At 40.1% G+C, this 18800-nt stretch overlaps 2 protein-coding genes across 2 annotated transcripts; one reads left to right on the forward strand and one right to left on the reverse strand.

The window, feature by feature from the left end:
- Positions 1-1414: 1414 nt before the first annotated feature.
- Positions 1415-4847, forward strand: clec3bb (C-type lectin domain family 3, member Bb). Its single transcript, XM_023401763.2, has 3 exons — positions 1415-1541; positions 1766-1864; positions 3630-4847. Exons 1-3 carry the CDS (start codon positions 1448-1450, stop codon positions 4034-4036), a joined length of 600 nt encoding a protein of 199 aa, XP_023257531.1. The 5' UTR covers positions 1415-1447; the 3' UTR covers positions 4037-4847.
- Positions 4848-5715: 868 nt separating this feature from the next.
- On the reverse strand, positions 5716-18800 carry cdcp1b (CUB domain containing protein 1b). Its single transcript, XM_023401764.2, has 13 exons — positions 18567-18800; positions 15575-15793; positions 14355-14696; positions 13964-14179; positions 13387-13737; positions 12267-12482; positions 11738-12094; positions 10591-10950; positions 9687-9884; positions 8935-9291; positions 7920-8276; positions 7732-7813; positions 5716-6946 (listed from the first exon to the last, which is right to left on the reverse strand). Exons 1-13 carry the CDS (start codon positions 18628-18630, stop codon positions 6442-6444), a joined length of 3624 nt encoding a protein of 1207 aa, XP_023257532.1. The 5' UTR covers positions 18631-18800; the 3' UTR covers positions 5716-6441.

Here is an 18800-nt window from a genome sequence, read left to right on the forward strand (position 1 = left end):
CAGTCTGCTCGTCTTTGAATTTTCTGACGTTTATATATGCTGTTGTATGGTGTTAATGTTTTAATTGACACCGAAACACCTGTATGAAACCTGATGGAGATAGCAGCCTGTTTTATTTGTCTTTATTGGGGGTCGATTGGCATTTGAATCAGAATACATCATCCTGTGTAGAAGATATTAGGATCCCATCAATCAAATGTCTGATTTAGGGCTGCAACTACTTTATCAGTTTATCTGCAGATTGATTGAATCATTTAGCTTATAAAATCCAGAAAGCTGACGAATAGTTGAAAACTAAACACATGCAGTTAATGTCAGAGCAGACTAAAAACAGCTAATACAGCTGAAACCAGTGAATATTTTAAGATAACCGAATGTGCTGAGGAAATTACAGAAGGGACTGTGTTCATAAAAATATTAAGTGTGTCCATGAAATTGTGTCACTGAGCAACATATTTTACATATTAAAAATAAAAAAAACGTTCCAGTATCCTGGTGTTTCGTTTCTGTTCCACACTCGTTAAGCTTGAGTTCATTATTCTTTTGGTAAAGAAACAAAAGTTATCAGATGTGAAGTCAGTGCTGTAGTTTCACAACAGCCTCTTTGCGTCCTTCTGTCTTTGCCACGTGTCAGTACGAGGATTGTGTACAGTGGAAGTCTTACAGAAAGACCAGATGTGACTGGATCGTTACCACTCTCCTTCCCTCAGACTGTGCGCACAGGCTGAGAGCAGAAAGGGCCAAAACAAACTCACTACTTATGGCCAGAGAGTTTGGAATTAAAAAAAAAAAAAAAAAAATGACTGCAGAGAATTATTTATAAAAAAAAAAAAGATAAGAGACTTCACAGGTAATGTTTATTAGATTTTTGATTTCAACTCTTCACCGCTGCCAAAAACTCCAGGAAATATGAACATTTTTCCAAATGAGACCATATCTAGGAGCTTCCAAAGCACCTTTTGGCTAGCTATTAGGAAAAAAAAGTCTTATTCCATCTTAGGTCTTAACCAGTCTTTAGAGCCAAGAAATAAACTGTAACCAAGTTATTTAGACTTTTATGCAACAGATGAATCAGTGTTTGTTTATTACTTTTTCATACACTCTGATGGAAGCCGCACAGGGTTATGTCATAACTTTTTCACACTGTCTCGCTTTGTCTGCCAGTCTCCACCTGCTCTCCAGACTTGGCTCTAGTTAGCACTGCTCCTCCATGTGAAGCGTCTGGAGCCAGATGAGAGAAAAAAACACACACACACACACACCATCCTTAAATGCTTTTGAGGTTGGATTGTTATTCCTGCAAATGGCAGTTTTGGACCTCAGTATTTTTCCCTGTTCTGAGCGATGAGAGGGAGGGTGTGAGAGAGAGAGAGAGAGAGAGCGAGCGAGAGAGAGCGATAAATATCAAGCTTCCACGTTGGAGCAGCCTCATTCAACAGGTCTAACCATGGAGTTCAGAGTGTGTGTGTTGCTGGGAGTACTACTGCTGGTGAACTGCTCACTTCAGCAGACTCCATCGAGGAAGAAGCTCGTGAAAAAAGGTAGATAGACAACATCTGGACAATGTGATTGTTCTTTGAGATACTGCTATGAAATTTTATTTTCCTTATTTTTTTATTTGTTTTCCTCATAATCATGTGCTAAAAACCCTGAAATAAGTCTTTATTCAAACATTAGTTAGTTGCTCTTTGATGCACGGATTCCCACAAAATTTCATATGACCTGATTTGAATGTTCTTGTGTCCCTGGTGCTGCCGGACTCCAGATACGACAAAGGATGCTGCCATGGAGGGGCTGCAGAAACAGATCAACGACATTGTCCAGGAGCTGAACCTCCTGAAGGAACAACAAGCCCTGCAGACAGGTAAAACTGAGCTATGAAGATCTGGTTTAAATTACAAAAATAATTCCTGTTAAGTTGTACCCCACAACCAGGAGCAGCGGTGTTAACTTGATGGTTGACCAAGTGGTCCGAAGTAAGGCTGGATTACTAATCAGGCAAAGTGAAGAGCTGCATTTTAATCAATTGTGTTTAATATGTGTGATTTAAAAGTCTTTTAATAGGAATATGCAATACTAAGGCACAATGTCAACCAAGGTGGATCCTGCATTAAGACCTCATCTTGAGACCCTGTCTTGCAGAGGGGCCCCGTGTCTGAGGAGCTTTATTTTAGTTCATGAAGTGCTCACACGGTGCATGGTCCAAATCACCAGGCAGTTATTACCTGTGTCCCAAATCAATACTATATGCTAATTCTGTACATTGTGTACTATACATGAACTTTCATAGCAGACTGTTGTAGCAGTTAGTTTACAAAAATAGCAACATAAGGTGTGTTTCCGCTGCAGGAACGTTTCCCAGGGAACAGGAACCTTTTGAGAAACTTAATTCCCCTGCATTCGTTTCCACCAGAGGGACCAGGGTGTAAATGAAGCTCTGGGGAGACGGTTTAACCAACCAAAACAAGTCCCTTCTTCAAGGGGTCATACTTTCTGATGGTTCAGGAACTTTCTGGGTGAGGCTTGGAGCACTGAACGTCACTGATTGGTCAAGCAACACTGTTATACACCCGGCGTTTTTAAAAGTTTGCAACTGCAAACCCGTTGTTTTGCTTGTAAGTTGTGGCAATAATCGGGACAGAGCAGCTCAAGATGTTTTACTACTGATGGAACGATGAGAAAGCCCAGGCTTTGTTGGCCATTTTCGCTTTATATGTCGTCATCACTTTGATCATTTGATAATCATTTGATAATCTTTGATGTGACATGAAAGGTGAAAGTTGAGCTTTTGATACAACATCAGTCTCTCTTTTTTTTTTTTTTTAATATTCATGTGGCTTTGGCCTTAGACAATACACTGGAGGAAGTTTTACCCTTGGGAAAGTTCCTGCTCATCAGTTCTTAGGAAACTAAAGTTCCTGTTGGTGGAAATGCACTTGTACTTTACCTTTATATACTAAGAGGAAATTATATAGTATGTGTGATGTCAGATGTGAATCAAACGGCAACTTTGGAAACCCACTGACAAATCCTCTAGCCTTAGACGTGCACATCAGCAGCTCAACTTAGTTTCTGATCACGCGTGGAGGGGGGTAAGCAGCCATCAGTGCAGACAAAAAACACCTCTTAGTCTCACTTCCGGCTGCAGAGATTAAAACTCGAACATTTAAAGAGAATTCATTGATATCGTGACATGAGCTACACGAGTCAGGGCACCAAAGATGTATTCAAGTCTCAGCCAATAGTCTGTGTTACGCCTCTCTTAAAAATAAAGACAGATGGGATACATGTGCAGTCTTTGAAACTGCAGGTTTTAATGTGGGAAGCACATGGCAAACCTTTGGCTGATCTCTTGTTCAGAACACAAAATGATATCCAGTTGTTCCTGCCAATCCGAACATCCTCAGCGCTGATGAAAAGCACCTTTTTTCATCATGTTGCTCATTATCACTGAGGATCTTGTGCTTATATCCTGTCTCAAAATACCGCAGGGTTACTGTTATTCATATTATCAAAGGGCAGTCCTCAGAGATAACAGGATAGCTGTTTTATCTCTTGAGGAAAAAAAAAAAAGAAAGATGACACTGTCTAAACATCTTCTCCCTTTTCCCCCCCCCCCCCCCCATCAGTCTGTTTGAAAGGCATAAAGACCCACGGCAAGTGTTTCTTAGCTGAGCCTGTGAAGAAGCGCTATCACACTGCCAGCGAAGACTGTAACGCCCTGGGCGGTGTCCTCGGTACGCCCACGTCCAGCGATGAGAACGACCAGCTCAGAGATTACATCCGCCAGAGACTGGGCCCGGATGAGCAGATCTGGCTGGGCGTCAACGACATGGTGACCGAGGGCACCTGGATGGACCAGACCGGCGTCAGGATCGGATACAAAAACTGGGACACATCCAATTCCCGGTCCCCTCAGCCAGACGGCGGCCAGTCCCAGAACTGTGTCGTCCTGTCCGCGGCCTCCCGTGGGAAGTGGTCTGACGAGAACTGCCGTGAGGAGAAGGCCTCTGTCTGCCAGTTCAACATTGTTTGATTACATTTATCTCACCATAGACTCTGCGCATGGTTTTAGCTGCTTTGTCTGTGTACTCTATCTGCAATTCCACTTTGCCTGCTATTCTCAAAGGAGTTTTTAAGCCAGTGGTTCTCAGCTGGTTTTGCATCGTGACCAAATTCATATCTAGCAGTCACGGTCTGCTGCAGGACACATTGATATGTGAAGTTGATATTTTTCACAAAAGGGATCTGGTGACATGTAATTTGCAGGATTCCTTGTGGTCACAATGAAACCAAGGAGAACAAAGTCCAGTCAAGAATAAGCCAGAGATTATGGGACATCATATCTTCACTTAGGCATCAGTGACTTCTGCAGTCATTTATAGATTTTTGTTTAAATCCTCTTTAAAAAATATACAAAATTATAATTTTCCAATAATATCAAAACATATATAGGCTTATTAGATGTTCATAATTCAAAATACCAGTGTTCCTGCAATAAAATGTGTGTGGGTGCTGGCACCTTTCACAAATGTAAAAACTGGGTGTAACTTTTCCATTATGTCCACACATCCAAGCTTCAACATTACAACAGCTCCGTGACTCACTGGTTGAGAACCACTGGTTTAAACTCAGGCAACCCCTCACAACTAACTACTGTATTTTACCGACAAGACTCACAAGGAGCCAGAATAATATAAGTGATACTGCATTAAACTCAATCTTCATCATCTTCAATCAGAATTCTTTTAAGAGATTATTTCAGTTTGCTAGTTTTGTATTCTGCTGTAATATCTAGCCTGATGTAACCTGAAAATGAACATCAATAAAATGCAAAAATCCTCTTATCATTTTGGGAAATGCAGTTATTTGCTTTCTTGCCGAGTGTTACATGAGAAGATCGATGCCACTCTCGTAATTATATGGCAAATGTGAAGCTACAGCAACAGCAGCCACTAAACAGTTTGTTCAGTTTCAGTTTCTTCTGGGCACAAACATTGGAAACAGGGATAATGGCAACAACAACAACAATAACTGCTGACCAGCTTCTCTAAAACCCACTAATTATAATGCGGTCAATCTCATTTGGTTAATCTATACAAAAAATGTGAGAGTAAACTGCAAAAACAACTTGGGATGCAATACAGGAATTACTGTACCGCACGCAAGTATTTGAGAATTACTAGATGTAGGTTTTTTTATTTTTTCAAAAATGTTCAGGTGCAGGTCGACAGAGGCGCAGCAGAATGAAATTGTTCAATTTCCAGGCACAGCAGGATCATCTATAAGGCCTGTGTCATAAATTGACACCTACTGTGCCTGAAGACTGAATAAAATAAGCACTATCTAAATGTAGTCAGGTACTTCACCTTTCCTTCACGTGCCCCCCTGCGGTCGCACTCCACAGCGGTCACAGAATATGGTGTAACCACTTGCAGCTGAAAGAAATGGGATGCAGCTTTGTAAACCTGGCGTCTGCAGTCATTGTTTCCAGTGAAAAACACTTCTCCACAGTAAACACTGGCTACTGCTCTGCAGTCTGCAGTCTTCTCTTCCACACCCTCCTTCACTCTGTTTTTCATGGCTGGAGTTCCTGTGGTTGAAATTGTTTTCACCATGCAAAAGGTCAATGTTTCAGCATAAGAGGGAAAGTTAAATGTCACTGCTTTAATGTGTGATGGCAGCCATTACCTCAAGAAGTAAAATGTCTCCCCATCCGAGCTATTCACCTGGAATTTATTGGAAAACAAACAAAAAAAAAAAAAACTGTATTTACAGGTAAAGAAAAAAACAAAAAACAAAACTATAAAACAATCTAACAAACACTTTTAAAAACAAACACCAGAGGTACTTGCAAATCTTTTTCCATAGTCCCTGCTCTTGAATCCATGTCACATGGACTGAAATTTAATAAAACTAAACATATCAAACATTAAAGGAATAGATAGACATTTTGGGAAATATGTATTCTTGCTTTTATTAGACATGAAGATCAATATCATCCTCATGTTTGTGTGGACTTCAGGAAATCACTGCATGGATTACAAACAAACACGACATAACACTAATCTAATTAATAAGCTTTAAAAGGTGCTGGTAGGTGGTGGTGTTCAAACGGAACCAGGCTAACATTTTACCCATTTCCAGCCTGAATGCTTAGCTAAGCTAACCGGCTGCTGGCAGTAGCTTCATATCTACTATATACTGTAGACCGTGAAAATGTATCTCCCAAAATGTCAAACTATTCCTTTAAAAAAAGAGGATCAACACTTCTACTCTTGAAGCTGAAGTTCTGACAAAGATGACAAACACCCACATTAAAAGTTAATCACTGAGTGTGATCGAGGCACAAAGTTCGCGTCAGTACAGACCAGATAATACTTGGTGCTGTAATGAGAGTAGAGTAGCAGCAGTCCATCATGCAGCTACAGTCCTAATGCACTACAAGGACTCCTCTGTTATCGGCGGCTGTGGCTCCATGTCGGCTCCAGAGAGCCGGATTGTGTTTATGTCCCCTGTGCTCTTGAAAGTGTACAGTTCATTGTCCACCATCCTGCGGTCCTGAAAGCCGAGGCTGTCCTGCCGGTCGATGGGAGTCCGCGGACGAGATGGGATGAAAGTCTCAGAGGGGTCCAGGAACGTCTTGTACTGGTCAGTCTTGGGCTCTGGGTCCGGTTCTTTGATAACAGGCAGCTGTCCGTCAGTGGGGCCTGTAAATGTGTTATAAGAGTCCGCCTGCATCCCCGTGAAGTGGTCCTGCATGCTGTCGGCGTAGCTGGTTTCACCCAGCAGATGTCCGTACACCATCATTTCATCTATGGAGTCGTAGACGTGGGAGTTGTTCTCAGGTCGGGTTTTGGTGAAGTGCTTGTCACCTGGGCGGAAGAAACTCCCTTTTCCAATGTAGATGGAGGCCTCCTTATTCGTTCTTTCCTTTTTCTTTTTCCTGTTTGAAAAGATGAACGCAGAGTGGAATCAATAAGAAAGAGTCAACAAAAGTCGTCAGTTAAAGGCTAATTTTAGGGGTAAATTACAAATAATTACCACTTTACTAAGAATGCACTCAAGTATGGAGCCCCAAAACTGACAAAATGTAGTAAAATATAAAATTTAATAAAAATAAAACTGAATACATCAACAAATAATATTTTCAATAATAACCACAGAAAGTTGTTGCATGCAAAATGTATTTATACTTATATTTCCCTAGCTCATATTACTTTTGTAGAGATGTATGGAGCCTCAAAAATAGAACTGATTGCATCAATAAATAAAACTGAAGTAAGAAATATTAAGATTTTTTTCCTTTACCACTTATTATTTGATAAAATAAATTAAAACATAATTATTTTATCTCCTGATCTCACTCATTTTATTTTTCAGCTCTTCAGTTACCTTTATTTTTTGTCTTGGTATTGATTAAAGAATGTATCTATTATTTAAGTAACATTATTAATATGTGTATGCAGTTACATTTTTGACTCGATCATAACACTTATTATCTTGTGAGCTCAAGCTCTGTTCTTGTTGTTCACACCCCTGATCATATATTCTCAACATAAAAATCATCACAACCAATGAGCGTTTGAAGACACAACAATTTTGATAACTAGCATTAATTTTTAAGTTGACAAGTAGAAGTAAAAGCGAAGGATTTGTAGAATGTCAGTTTCAATGGTTTCATAAATATGGGCCCAGATGTTTTGAGAGTTTTGTTATACTTGTACTCACTTTGTGATGATGCATACTACAGCCAGCACTATCAGCATTAGCAAAAGAGCTCCTACTATCCCGAGGATGATGGCTAAGACATCTACAGAGGAAAAAGGAAAATATGGGAGAATTCATTTGTTTACTTTAGTTTTCACAGTAAGGGTTTTTTCGTGCCTATGAAAAGGCTGAGACAAGTGCTTGCTTACTGGTCTTCCTCTGCAGAACGATTTTGGTCACTGCACCAAAGTGTCCCTCCTCTGGTATACAGTTGGACATGTTGAGATAGAAACTCTGCGGGATCAATAACTTGTCCTCCGCCTGCTCGTCCTCCCGGCGGCTCATGAGTTCCTCCTCATACCCCAGCATCTTCACTATGATGGCAGTGTGTCGCTCGAGGCATTTGGGCTGGCTGACGTTGACAAACTGCACATGTGCCTGGTAGTGGCTCGGCACGGTGACAATCCAGGACATGGTGGAGGAAGGTTTCATGCCCTGGGGCCAGTTGGGGGTGGCCAGCAGCGTTGGAGACAATATCCCAGGGTTGACTCGGTAAATAATGGTCTCTGAAAAGGGGATGGAAATAATGCTGAGTGTTGGTACTGTATCCTGTGCGTGATTAATCTCTCTCTACGTTTAAAAAGGTGTCTCCAGCATCCGTGGTACAACAGTGCCCCCGTGTGGCATTTTGGAGTAAAGTGAATGTTTCACTAGGCCGTAATTACAGAGCACAATGAATAGAACATTACAGCATGACAATTTCATTTTCATTGTCGATTAATCTGCTGATTATTTGTTGTGCACATATTGGATGAAATCTAGATGTTCAGTGCATTTCACTTTTTTTAATGGAGCTGCCTATCTAACCACCCTCATCCGCCTCACCCACAGTGCGTGAACTTCTTTCCTACATTATCTACAATGGCTACAATGTTAACAAACAACATATTGTCACCTTATAAAGTTGATATGACAAATTTGTTTGCACACAATTGCTTGTTTACACATCCAGCAGACATGCAGCAGCATTAACATTAGCAGTAACACAATAACTCTAACCCAGTGCAAAATCATATGAATGTATGAATATGATATGAATATATCATATTCATACAATATATATATATAAGTTTTGGATTGTTAGTCGAACAAAACCATTAATAGGAAGAGGACACATAGGGCTCTGGGAAATTATACTATACTATTATTACATTTATGTTTTACCTGGGATCTCCTGACTGAAGCTGGCATTGAGAAAAGGCCCCCTGGTCCTGGTAAAATTCTGGGCTGTAGCTGTGATGGAGACGTTGGCGTGCACCTGAACTTTCTGGATGGTTCCATTAAAGCAGAAATCACCAACAGAAAACCCATCCTCCTCTGACACACGCAATGAGACAGACTGATCACATTTCTGGCCAGGGATGGACTGCTGGAGACTCCCCGTGGGCGACACCAGGTCCACTGTGCCGTCCTGAGGGATGTTGAGGTGCCATGTGAAGCTGTGGAGCGACATCGGTAGACAGGAGTCCAGTTTTGGCACAGTGAGGAGAGTCGAAGGGCATGACGCCACATTTTGGCAACCTGGTATTAAAAGGCACAGAAGAGATTGAGAACATTAAGTTTCTAAACTAAAGGAAACCCAGAGAAACAAATACAAAGATAGAGTTCAACATATTTGAAATATGGTAATTCACTTTCTTGCTGAGAGTTACATGAAAAGACTGATGTCACTCTCAGGTCTGTATGGTAAATATATAAACACAGCCAGCAGCCAGTTAGCTTAGCTTAGCTTAAAGACTAGAAACAGAAGGAAACTGCTAGCCTGGCTCTGTTAAAAGTTTTGTATTTACTGCATAGACATGAGACTGGTATCAGTCTTCTCATCACTCAAAAAGACTTTCAGTAAGAAGAAAACAAAAAAACATGCTACAATAATTTTAGCTAGTCACGAATATACACATAAATAATCATCTTACCAATGACTTCAGTGGCTGTCAGGCGCACATCTTCATTTGGACAGTCGAGGAAGGAGAGGCTGGCCTTTGTGCCTGCAGCTATGTTTATCTTCTTCTCCACCTTGGAGTTAATGCTCATCTCACAATATGGATCAGAACCCACTTTCTCTATCTGCAGGGACACTCCTTGCTGTTTGGTTAGATCCACCGTACACAGAACTGAAAAGAAAATACAACATGGAGGCATCATTTGAGTATTCATCCTGACTTGTGCTTTTATTATGACAATATTATGTGTTACTCTGTTTTTGTCTCATTTCAAAAACATACATGATTAAATTAGCACACTGACATCACAGACAGGTCAGATCTGAGTCTAATTTTGATCGACTCACATAGACCCAGCTTGTGCCTCTTATGCACAGTATGACATTCACAAGGAAGCATCCGTTTCAAATCAAATCTGAAGTTTCAACAGAACTGGAAACAGCCAACTCACCACCAGTGCATTTACATGCACTTGGGTAACCAGGTTACAGTCGGCTTTCTCCAGTAAAGCTGATTTTTTTTTTTTTTTTAAACTGTAATGAAAACAAGAAATCTGGTTTCTCCAGATACCCAGAACGCAGATTTGTCTGTGCACAACAAAAGACTGCAGATGGAGAAAGTAGCAACGGAGCAGCTGGATGAAAAAAAGACAGAGCGAGGGATCCTCGAATGTAAAATAATTCCATTCAAAGTCTGACTAAAACTGAAACAAGAAGCAAGCCATGGGTCCAAAATAAGGTCTGAAGTTAGGGGGAGAAAGCTGATTTCTGACCTGCTTAATGTTTATGTGGATTTACAGTGACCAGGCTACTGCAGTGCATGTGAAGACATTCTTGGCTGTGCAATAACAACGATCATGTAAGATTTTACACTGTACCTGGATGCCCACTCCTCATTACAGAAACTCTGTATTTCAAGGCGAGTCCCTGTATCGTCCTGTTGGTTTCACAGTTCTTGAGCACCATGTTGAAGTTGCCCTGCTGATGCTCCGGCTGAGGATCTGTCAGAGTCAGTTTGGTCACCTTCTTGTTCTCTTTCTTGTACTCCACCTCCACTTCACTGCTGAGGCACTCTGGAGCTGTGTGATCACGAAAATGCATGGTGTAGTTGTGCATGCCGGGCACCATGAAGTCCCACTGCATCTGCTGGTTATCAGGGAAATCTCTGGGATAGTTGGCCGTGATGAAGTCTGTGTCTGATACACCTCGTGATAGATTGACTTTCACTATGGCCACCACTGGATGGAAACAAGGTGAGAATATTGTGGTTACAAATATGCACAGGGAGTCATCTAGATCTCTTTGGATAGCTTTTAAATTCATTTATAGGTACCTAACTGTCATTTTCATCTTATACAGCAATACTTGAAGGCTAAACTGTTCAGTCAGTTCTCTTTTTATATAAGATGATGATGAAAACTTATTCACAACTATAATTTAGCTGATTTATTCTTTAATAATAAAAACAAACAAAACAAAACAAAAAAACTTAAAAGAAGCCATGTTTGCTGAGACATATGCACTAAGACAAAACTGTATGTATTTAGAATGAAAAAATGTGAATTTGTTGTGAATGTTGTTTAGAATTTATACAATGAGTGATGGTCTTTGTGCCCAGTTGAGAATCTGTTTTGATGCTGTTGAATTGTATTGTGTTTTTCAACTGGTGTTTCTATTGTTTTATCCACCTTATAATAATAATAATAATACAATAATAATAAGGATAGGCTTAATAACATTACCACCTCTCTGTAAAATTTTAGACCAGAACCAGACAGAACCACAAACTGCTGTCTCCAAAAATGATCATAAAGTTCAAACAACACCTCTCTGAAACAGTTTCAATAAAAACTGAACATTATAACCTTAATCAAGGAGGATTTAACGCAGGACTGTGTTAGTTTCAGCTAGGTGTACTGGAATATGTCTGTTGTTTAATATATATTGTAGTGGTGTCCGCCAATCCAGTGTGGGATGGGCCAGGTGTTTGTCAAGACAGAAATAAAAAATAAAAAAATAGCTTACTGCTGGTCTCAGGCCCAACATTGAGTTTGAAGTCAACAGGGTTCAGCTTCGTGTCCCCAGGCACCCGCAGAGACACACGGCCTTTGTATCGTGCCAGGATGGTGGTCACAGTTCCCCCTTTGCAAAAGGTACCAATGGTTGCTGGCCCAGTGCGCAGATAGGTAACAAGAGAGTATGTGTGCTCATCTGGACACGTCTCCTCATTGGGAATCTGTCGCATTCCCGTTTCTTGGAAGGCCAATTGAAAAGCCCGAGTGGAGACAACTTTCAGGTCCCAGGTGAATGTGCGGTTGAAGTCTGGGAACATTGAGGACTCGGCCTGAACAATGTTACCAGAGCATGAGGTCTCCGTGCAGTCTGGAGTTTATAGAGTCAGAAGAACAAATAAGAGATGGTGATTTAGGTTTTCAAAGAGTTTTGTGTTGACAAAGATTCAAATAACTGAATTGTTAAAGAATAAAAACAAGTTAAATCTTTGCACCGTAATCAGAAGAAAATTCACTACAGACTGAATAGTAGATATTCATACCAATTTCTCTGTTGATCTCCACATTGAAAATATCCTGAGGTCGAGGACAGGTAAACTCTAATGAGGTATTGCCAGTATCAGTGATTCTTAGATGTCTTGGGTTGCATATCTGTTTTGGCGCCTTGTTCACGCACACACTGCAGTCTGGCTCATCTAACATTCTGCTGATGACAATCATGGTGTTGGGGTCAGGGGTCACAGGCATGGTTCTGCTACCTAAAGATAAAAGAAAAACAAACTGATCACACCAATGAGCCTAGACCTGTCAGCACAATGGCTTCTAAAGTAAAATGTACAAAAAGAGATTCTGTTACATGTTAAATTCATATTAACAATAGTTAAAAATATGACACATCACATATTCTTTTAATGGTATATGTCAGTGTACTCTTAAAACTCACACTGTCAACTCAGCAATAAAACAACCATCACTCAACATTGTTATGATTTGTTCAATTAAATTAGAATGCTTTCTATTTGTTTATTAGTGTTAGGAAAACTGGAATCTACAGTAATGAGTGAGAAGCAGTAGCACAAGAAGACTAACAGCTGCCATCTTTAATTGTCCTATGACGAGAACACTAAATAAGGGAATTTCTCCCATCATAGCCTTCCCTCAAATATCAGCATGTTACCACTGTCATTGACATAGCGTTAGGCTGAAGTTAGCATTCAGCTCAAGCACAGCCTCACAGACCTGCTAGCATGGCTGTAGACTAGTCTAGTTATGGAAGCTGCTGTAAAATACCCTCCACACCGTGTTGTGCATATTAATTTATGTTCTTTACTTGACTTTTATAAGATGTGTTGTTTTATTTTATTTTAATGGTGTCTTTCTGAACATTTGGACACAGCAAATTTAAGTTTGCTTTTTTATGCTAATTATAGCTCATCTACAGATTTCCCTGTCAAATAAACAAATAAAACTGAAAAACTAAACTAGGCAAGTAATTAAATTAAATCCTTAGTTGACCAACTGTGAGAAGAGGTTTACACTACTATGAAAAACTATACTGTTGTGTATAATTAATGAAGCATATATCTTCAGTTGTTAGGCATTGATGTGCTATACAAGAAAACTTTTGTTTGATAAAATGATACGTTGCTAATAGCTACTTGCCTCTTGGTGCTGCTTTGACACTGAATACCGTCTGGTCTAGTTCTGCTTCTTTGGGCACTTCAACAGTCACAGTCGTCATTCCAAGCAGATTCAGATGAGACACTGTCCCGCCTTTGCAGTAGCTGTTAGTTTTGATGTTTCCGTCACTTTTAGTTGTACTCACTGAGTACTGATAGCCATCTTGACAGTTTTCTGTCCCAGAAATCTCCTTCAGTCCATTACCAGGGAAGTCCAAAGTTAACACAGTCCTCTCTGGGACACTAATGTCCCATGTTAGGGATCTTTTGAAGTCGTTCAAGGGGTTGGGATCGATTTCCCCTGCCGCAGGAGTGCAGGAGTTCTTGGTGCATTCTGAGCAAAGAAAATAATACATTTTTGAATTTTACATAGTTTACAGAGATTTTTTGAAGACATTAGAAAGAGAAAGAGCCTGCACTTCCAGCATGACTGTAAAATGAATGACTTATTCATCGAAAAATGACAGAGATACAAAAATAAATACAGAAGTAAAAGCATCAATCCCAAATTCTGCTGGTAAGTGATGCAAATTTTATGATGTAGCCTCCATGGCTCTCACCTATCTTCTTCTTTATCTTCACACTGTACATGTCCTGAGGTTTTGGACAGCTGAACTCCAGTGAGTGTTTTTCAGCATTGCTCAGTCTCTTTTCTGTTGGGTTACAGTTCGGAGTGGAGCCATCAACGGTGCAGACTTCACACTCTGGTCCCTTAGGATCCCGGGTAAAGACCACAGTCGTGCTGGAATCAACAGTTAAAACCATTGTTCGGCCCTCTGAATGGGGTAGAAAGCAGAGTGAGACAGACACTCAAGCTATTTGTAAATCCATCATTTTAGTAAAGTCCTGCCCAAGGTTTTGTTACTTGCTTGCTTCAAAGTGATTCAAATAAAAACAACAGTGTAACTATGGATTTTCTTAAAAAAAGAAGATTAAGTAATTTTTTCTTACTTAATGGTCCAGCGGAGACCTGAAACAACACAGATTCCACCTGAGCCTTTGGTTTCACTTGCAGAGACACAGCAGCTTGATTGGGCAGGTCTAAACGAGTCAGAGAACCGCCTTGACAGTACTGAGTCTGACCCTTGCTGTTTGTTTCAGAGGTGACCACTGAATACTGAAATCCATTGGGGCATGGTTGTGATGTCTTCATCAGTCCGTCCCCAAGGATGTCCAGACTCACGACAGTCTTCTCTGGTGCTTTCAGCTCCCAGGTGAAGGTTCTGGTGAACTCTGTGAGGATGGAGGGTTGAGTTTCTGCTGTTGTAGGGCTGCAGGCGTCCTTCGTACATTCTGGATTACAATTAAAAACAAAAAACGAAGCACAGAATGGTTAATAATTTAATTTCTACAGTATAGGGTGCATATACAAGTCTATCAATTACATTTTGATGTGAATTAAACAGATGTAACTTTGAGTCATTAGGAATTAAATAAAGTGGAGCACCCCAACAACCTTCTCTTTGTCTAGGGCAGTGTGGACTGAAGTGTGGACTAGCATGATTTTTTAGGTTATCATCTCAAGGTAGCTACCACAACAGTCGACTCTTTGATTGTAAAATGATCACACCTGCAACTGCAAGTACACATAAATTCAGGCCTATTCACTTATAACTATTTCATTTGAATAACTAACCCCAGGCAGCAATATTTTAAAACAATTTAATTGTTTACTGACAGCTAATTTGAAACTAACCAGAACACTTATGGCCTTATCATGAGCAAGGATAGGCATTTGTTATTTGGTATTGCATCTCACTGGTTCAATCTTAAGATCCCAATATCAATGTGACAACAGCTGCTTATTTTGTAACAGGTGTAAATCTGACTCAGTATCACCAACTCAGACAGAATAACTCTGACGTTTTAAGTAAACTACAAAGAGTTACCTTCCAGAATAGACCAAGGTCATGACTGTAATCACAAACATTCAAGAACAGTAACCAATTCATTTTAAGTATGTTGTTTTCATGTTTTGGGTACATTGGTTCACGTTGTTTCCCTTAACAAAACAATTCCTGAAAAACTTAAAATGAGGCCAGTTTGCAGTACTTGAACTGAACGAAGGAACAGGTGCTGTCGAACAGTAAGCACTGCACCGTGAAGCATCATTTTTGTCCTGAGTACGTTTGAATATACACTCAGACCTGTAAGACCACCTGCAAACTCACCAATAGTCCGAGTTACTGTAACAGCGTATGATTGTTCAATCGGCTGAGAGCAGTTGAACAGAAGCTTGTTATCCACTTCAGGTATCAAAGTGATAGAGGAGTGGCAGGAAGTCTGTGTGTCATTCACCCCGCTGACTGTACACACAGCACATTGATCCAGCTTGGAGGACACCGTTACCATGGAGCCTTTGTCTGGCCGGACCACCGTCTGTAGGCATTCTGACAAAACAGATCAGAGAGAGTTAGCTGCCAATAGTCTAAAGATGTTGTAAAGTGTGATCAGTAATGTAAAAATGTGATTTATCATTAGGTTATGGAGAAGATTAAAGCATTATTGCCAACGTTGTTCTGTTTCAACTGCACAACAGCTGCTTGAGTGCATGCTTAGACAGATTCTCCATATTTGGACTTCTTGGACAGTCTTTTTGAATATTGCACAAACACATTCTTGCCAGTTGATCCATTCATTCAAATATGATTCATATGAGCTGTATGGTCTTCAAAACTAAAGCTGAAATGATTAGCTCATAAATTGATCTACAGAAATTTAATTAGTAACAGTTTATGATAGTTTAGCCACACTGGCAGCATGGCTCGAGGGATGGCGGTGTCGGTCTGTCGGTCAGTGGGTCCAGAATGAAATATCTCCACAATATTAGAGGGATTACCAGCATGTTGTAGTTTAAATTTGTGCTAATTTGTGCTCATTAACAAATGTTCAATAAGATGGTGAACATGGCAACCATTACACCTTCCACCTTAGTCTTGTTCTAACATGGATGACGCACAAAGATTCTTAGCAAATGTTAGGATCTTAACACACTAACTAATGAATAAAAATTATACCTTATCATGTTAGCATTTAGCTCAACACAATGCTGTGCCTACATAGAGCTGTTAGCATGGTTGCAGATTAGTCTCTTCAAGCAAAGATGCCACCTATTCTCTGGTTTCAGGTTCTTAAATATAGCGACTTACTACTTTTTTTTCACTACTGTCTGACATTGTGTCGACAAAACAATTCATTGAACAAATTCTTCACAGATTAATTGATCATGAAAATAACTATTAGTTGCAACTCTTAAAACATCAGAGAGGAGGGAGTAAACCAATACGTGAACGCTATGTTCTCACTGATTAGAGCACTGTCCAGCACTGTCCAAAGGGACCAAACACACACAACAACAGCTCTCTGTTGACACTTGGGCAAACACACTGGTTCCAGGCACACCTATTCCCATATATGCAATTGTGGCAGACCAAAGCAAATTAATTGGATTCTGATTGAAGTGAGTCATGTAAGCGCAGAGTAAGGACAGGAACAGGAAGGAGAGGTTGTTTTTAAAACCCATGAGTAACTGCTGCTCCTGTGATATCAGACTCTCCTGTGGTGAATGCAAAGTGCTCCTACTGAAGAACTTATTCATATGCAGCCTTATCCTTTTACAATCTCAGATGAAACTAGTTCCTCTGTAATTTTATACATCAGCAGATGTGAACCCACAGTACATTGCAGCACTGGTTTCATATTTATCCCCGTGTTTTAGTCCCAGTTGTGGTTTCAGTGCAGCCTGAGTGACTAAAAACATTGTCTTTCCTATTTCATTACTTTCATACAAGAACTAGACGGATACATCAGCTGATGACAACCTTTGCAGATATTGTATCGGTGTATATAGCGGCTGAAACGTAACAAGGAATTGCAAAACAGAAGCTACCTACTGATGTACATACCATATAGACATGCCTGCACAACTACAAATCTTACATACACAAGAACCTAAATAACTCCATATACAAATATTTACTCTCCTGCTTTCCACAGACTCTTCCAGTATCCTGTACTTCTTAGAATTTTATAACTTCCTCTATATTGTACTGTATTTCATTGCTGCAACACAGCATTAAGATAAATGTATTTCTAAAAAGGTCACATAATCTCCTGTCCTGAATGATACTTTCCCCTAAAGCCCCTAAACAAAACCTGCCTTCCCACTATCAAGGCTGTCTGGAGCTTCTCTGCAGTCCAGCATTATTTATGGATCACCCATATAGTCTAGGATTTAAATTGAATTTATAACTTAAAAAATCCCTAAGTGTAAATTAAAGGGCACCTTCATAAATCATAATGTCACTGGTGTTTACATTAACTCAGCAGTTTTCTTGTGGCATTGACTGAAAACACTAATGTTTTTTAAAAACATGTGGGAAGTTGCACTGACATAAAAAATAAAGGAGGAACTCACAACCTGATCTTGCCAGAACAGTGGGCGTGTTGGGGATGTCACAGGGTTCAAAGAGTCATATTTAGTGGCAAAAGAGATAAACTCATCAAACGCTATGAGGGAGAATAAATTCACCATCCTGCTGATGACTTCTGCCGCCAAAAATGAATTAAATTGGGAGAACGAGTTTAAGCAAAAAAATGTGATAAAGCGCCCGCCAGATCCACAGCTCAGCAGCAGATTGCTGGTCAATCATTAATGAAGCTATGATGGATTCATGCCTCCAGGAAGCTCCATAAATGCCTCATAAACCTTTTGAAAATGGAGGTCTAGAAGTCAGGGCTCAGAGTTATTCTGCTCAGACCGAGTCTGAAAATGTGCTTCAGCCTTTCAACTCTGCTGTAATGTTGCCTTAATGTCCCCCTGCTATCTTCTGATTTATTGACATAGCACTTTAAACACAGCTCCTTTTACCCAGAGTGCTTTGCAGGAGTGCATCTCTGCATTCGCCTTCTTGTGAGCAATTTTTACCTCAATGAACAGCATGCACTTATCTCAGTCTGATCCATTTGGCACAAAGTTGAAATGAAGCCACAATTCAATATCAGGACGTTTCATAGTGATTCAGTAGGCTACGTTCTATGAAATGGAAAACTGGAAAAAATAATAAACAAAGCAAGAAGAAAAGTGGGAAAGCAACGGTTAACCAAACAATAAACTAACATATGTTTCCTGCTGAGACAGAATAACATCCTGTATTTTCTCACCTGATGCCTCGAAGATTGTTAAAAATAAAAGTCCCAGGAGCGCGCAGGTCTCACAGAGCCGCATCTTCACAAAACGGTGGATCTTCCTGTTTTTTTTTTTTAAATATCCAAAATTTAAAAACAGGGACTTAAAAAGCAGCTCTTGTATCTCTCAAATACACCGATGCATTTCCACTCGCATTACACAAACAGCGACGGCATTGACAGCCACTTCCTGCTCCACATTACCTGTGT

The sequence above is a fragment of the Seriola lalandi genome, unplaced genomic scaffold (assembly GCF_002814215.2).
Source record: "Seriola lalandi dorsalis isolate HSWRI2012SDOR001 ecotype SW California unplaced genomic scaffold, Sedor1 jcf7180002053753, whole genome shotgun sequence".
Lineage (NCBI taxonomy): Eukaryota > Metazoa > Chordata > Actinopteri > Carangiformes > Carangidae > Seriola > Seriola lalandi.

Excerpts from the sequence above, each read along its gene's own strand:
- clec3bb (XM_023401763.2), top strand. The coding sequence starts at position 1,448 with ATGGAGTTCAGAGTGTGTGTGTTGCTGGGAGTACTACTGCTGGTGAAC. Across the intron at positions 1,542-1,765 it reads GAAGAAGCTCGTGAAAAAAG|ATACGACAAAGGATGCTGCC; the intron begins GTAGATAGACAA and ends GCCGGACTCCAG. Across the intron at positions 1,865-3,629 it reads ACAACAAGCCCTGCAGACAG|TCTGTTTGAAAGGCATAAAG; the intron begins GTAAAACTGAGC and ends CCCCCCCATCAG.
- cdcp1b (XM_023401764.2), bottom strand. The coding sequence starts at position 18,630 with ATGCGGCTCTGTGAGACCTGCGCGCTCCTGGGACTTTTATTTTTAACA. Across the intron at positions 14,697-15,574 it reads TACAGTAACTCGGACTATTG|AATGTACGAAGGACGCCTGC; the intron begins GTGAGTTTGCAG and ends ATTGTAATCCAG. Across the intron at positions 12,095-12,266 it reads GGAGATCAACAGAGAAATTG|ACTGCACGGAGACCTCATGC; the intron begins GTATGAATATCT and ends TATAAACTCCAG.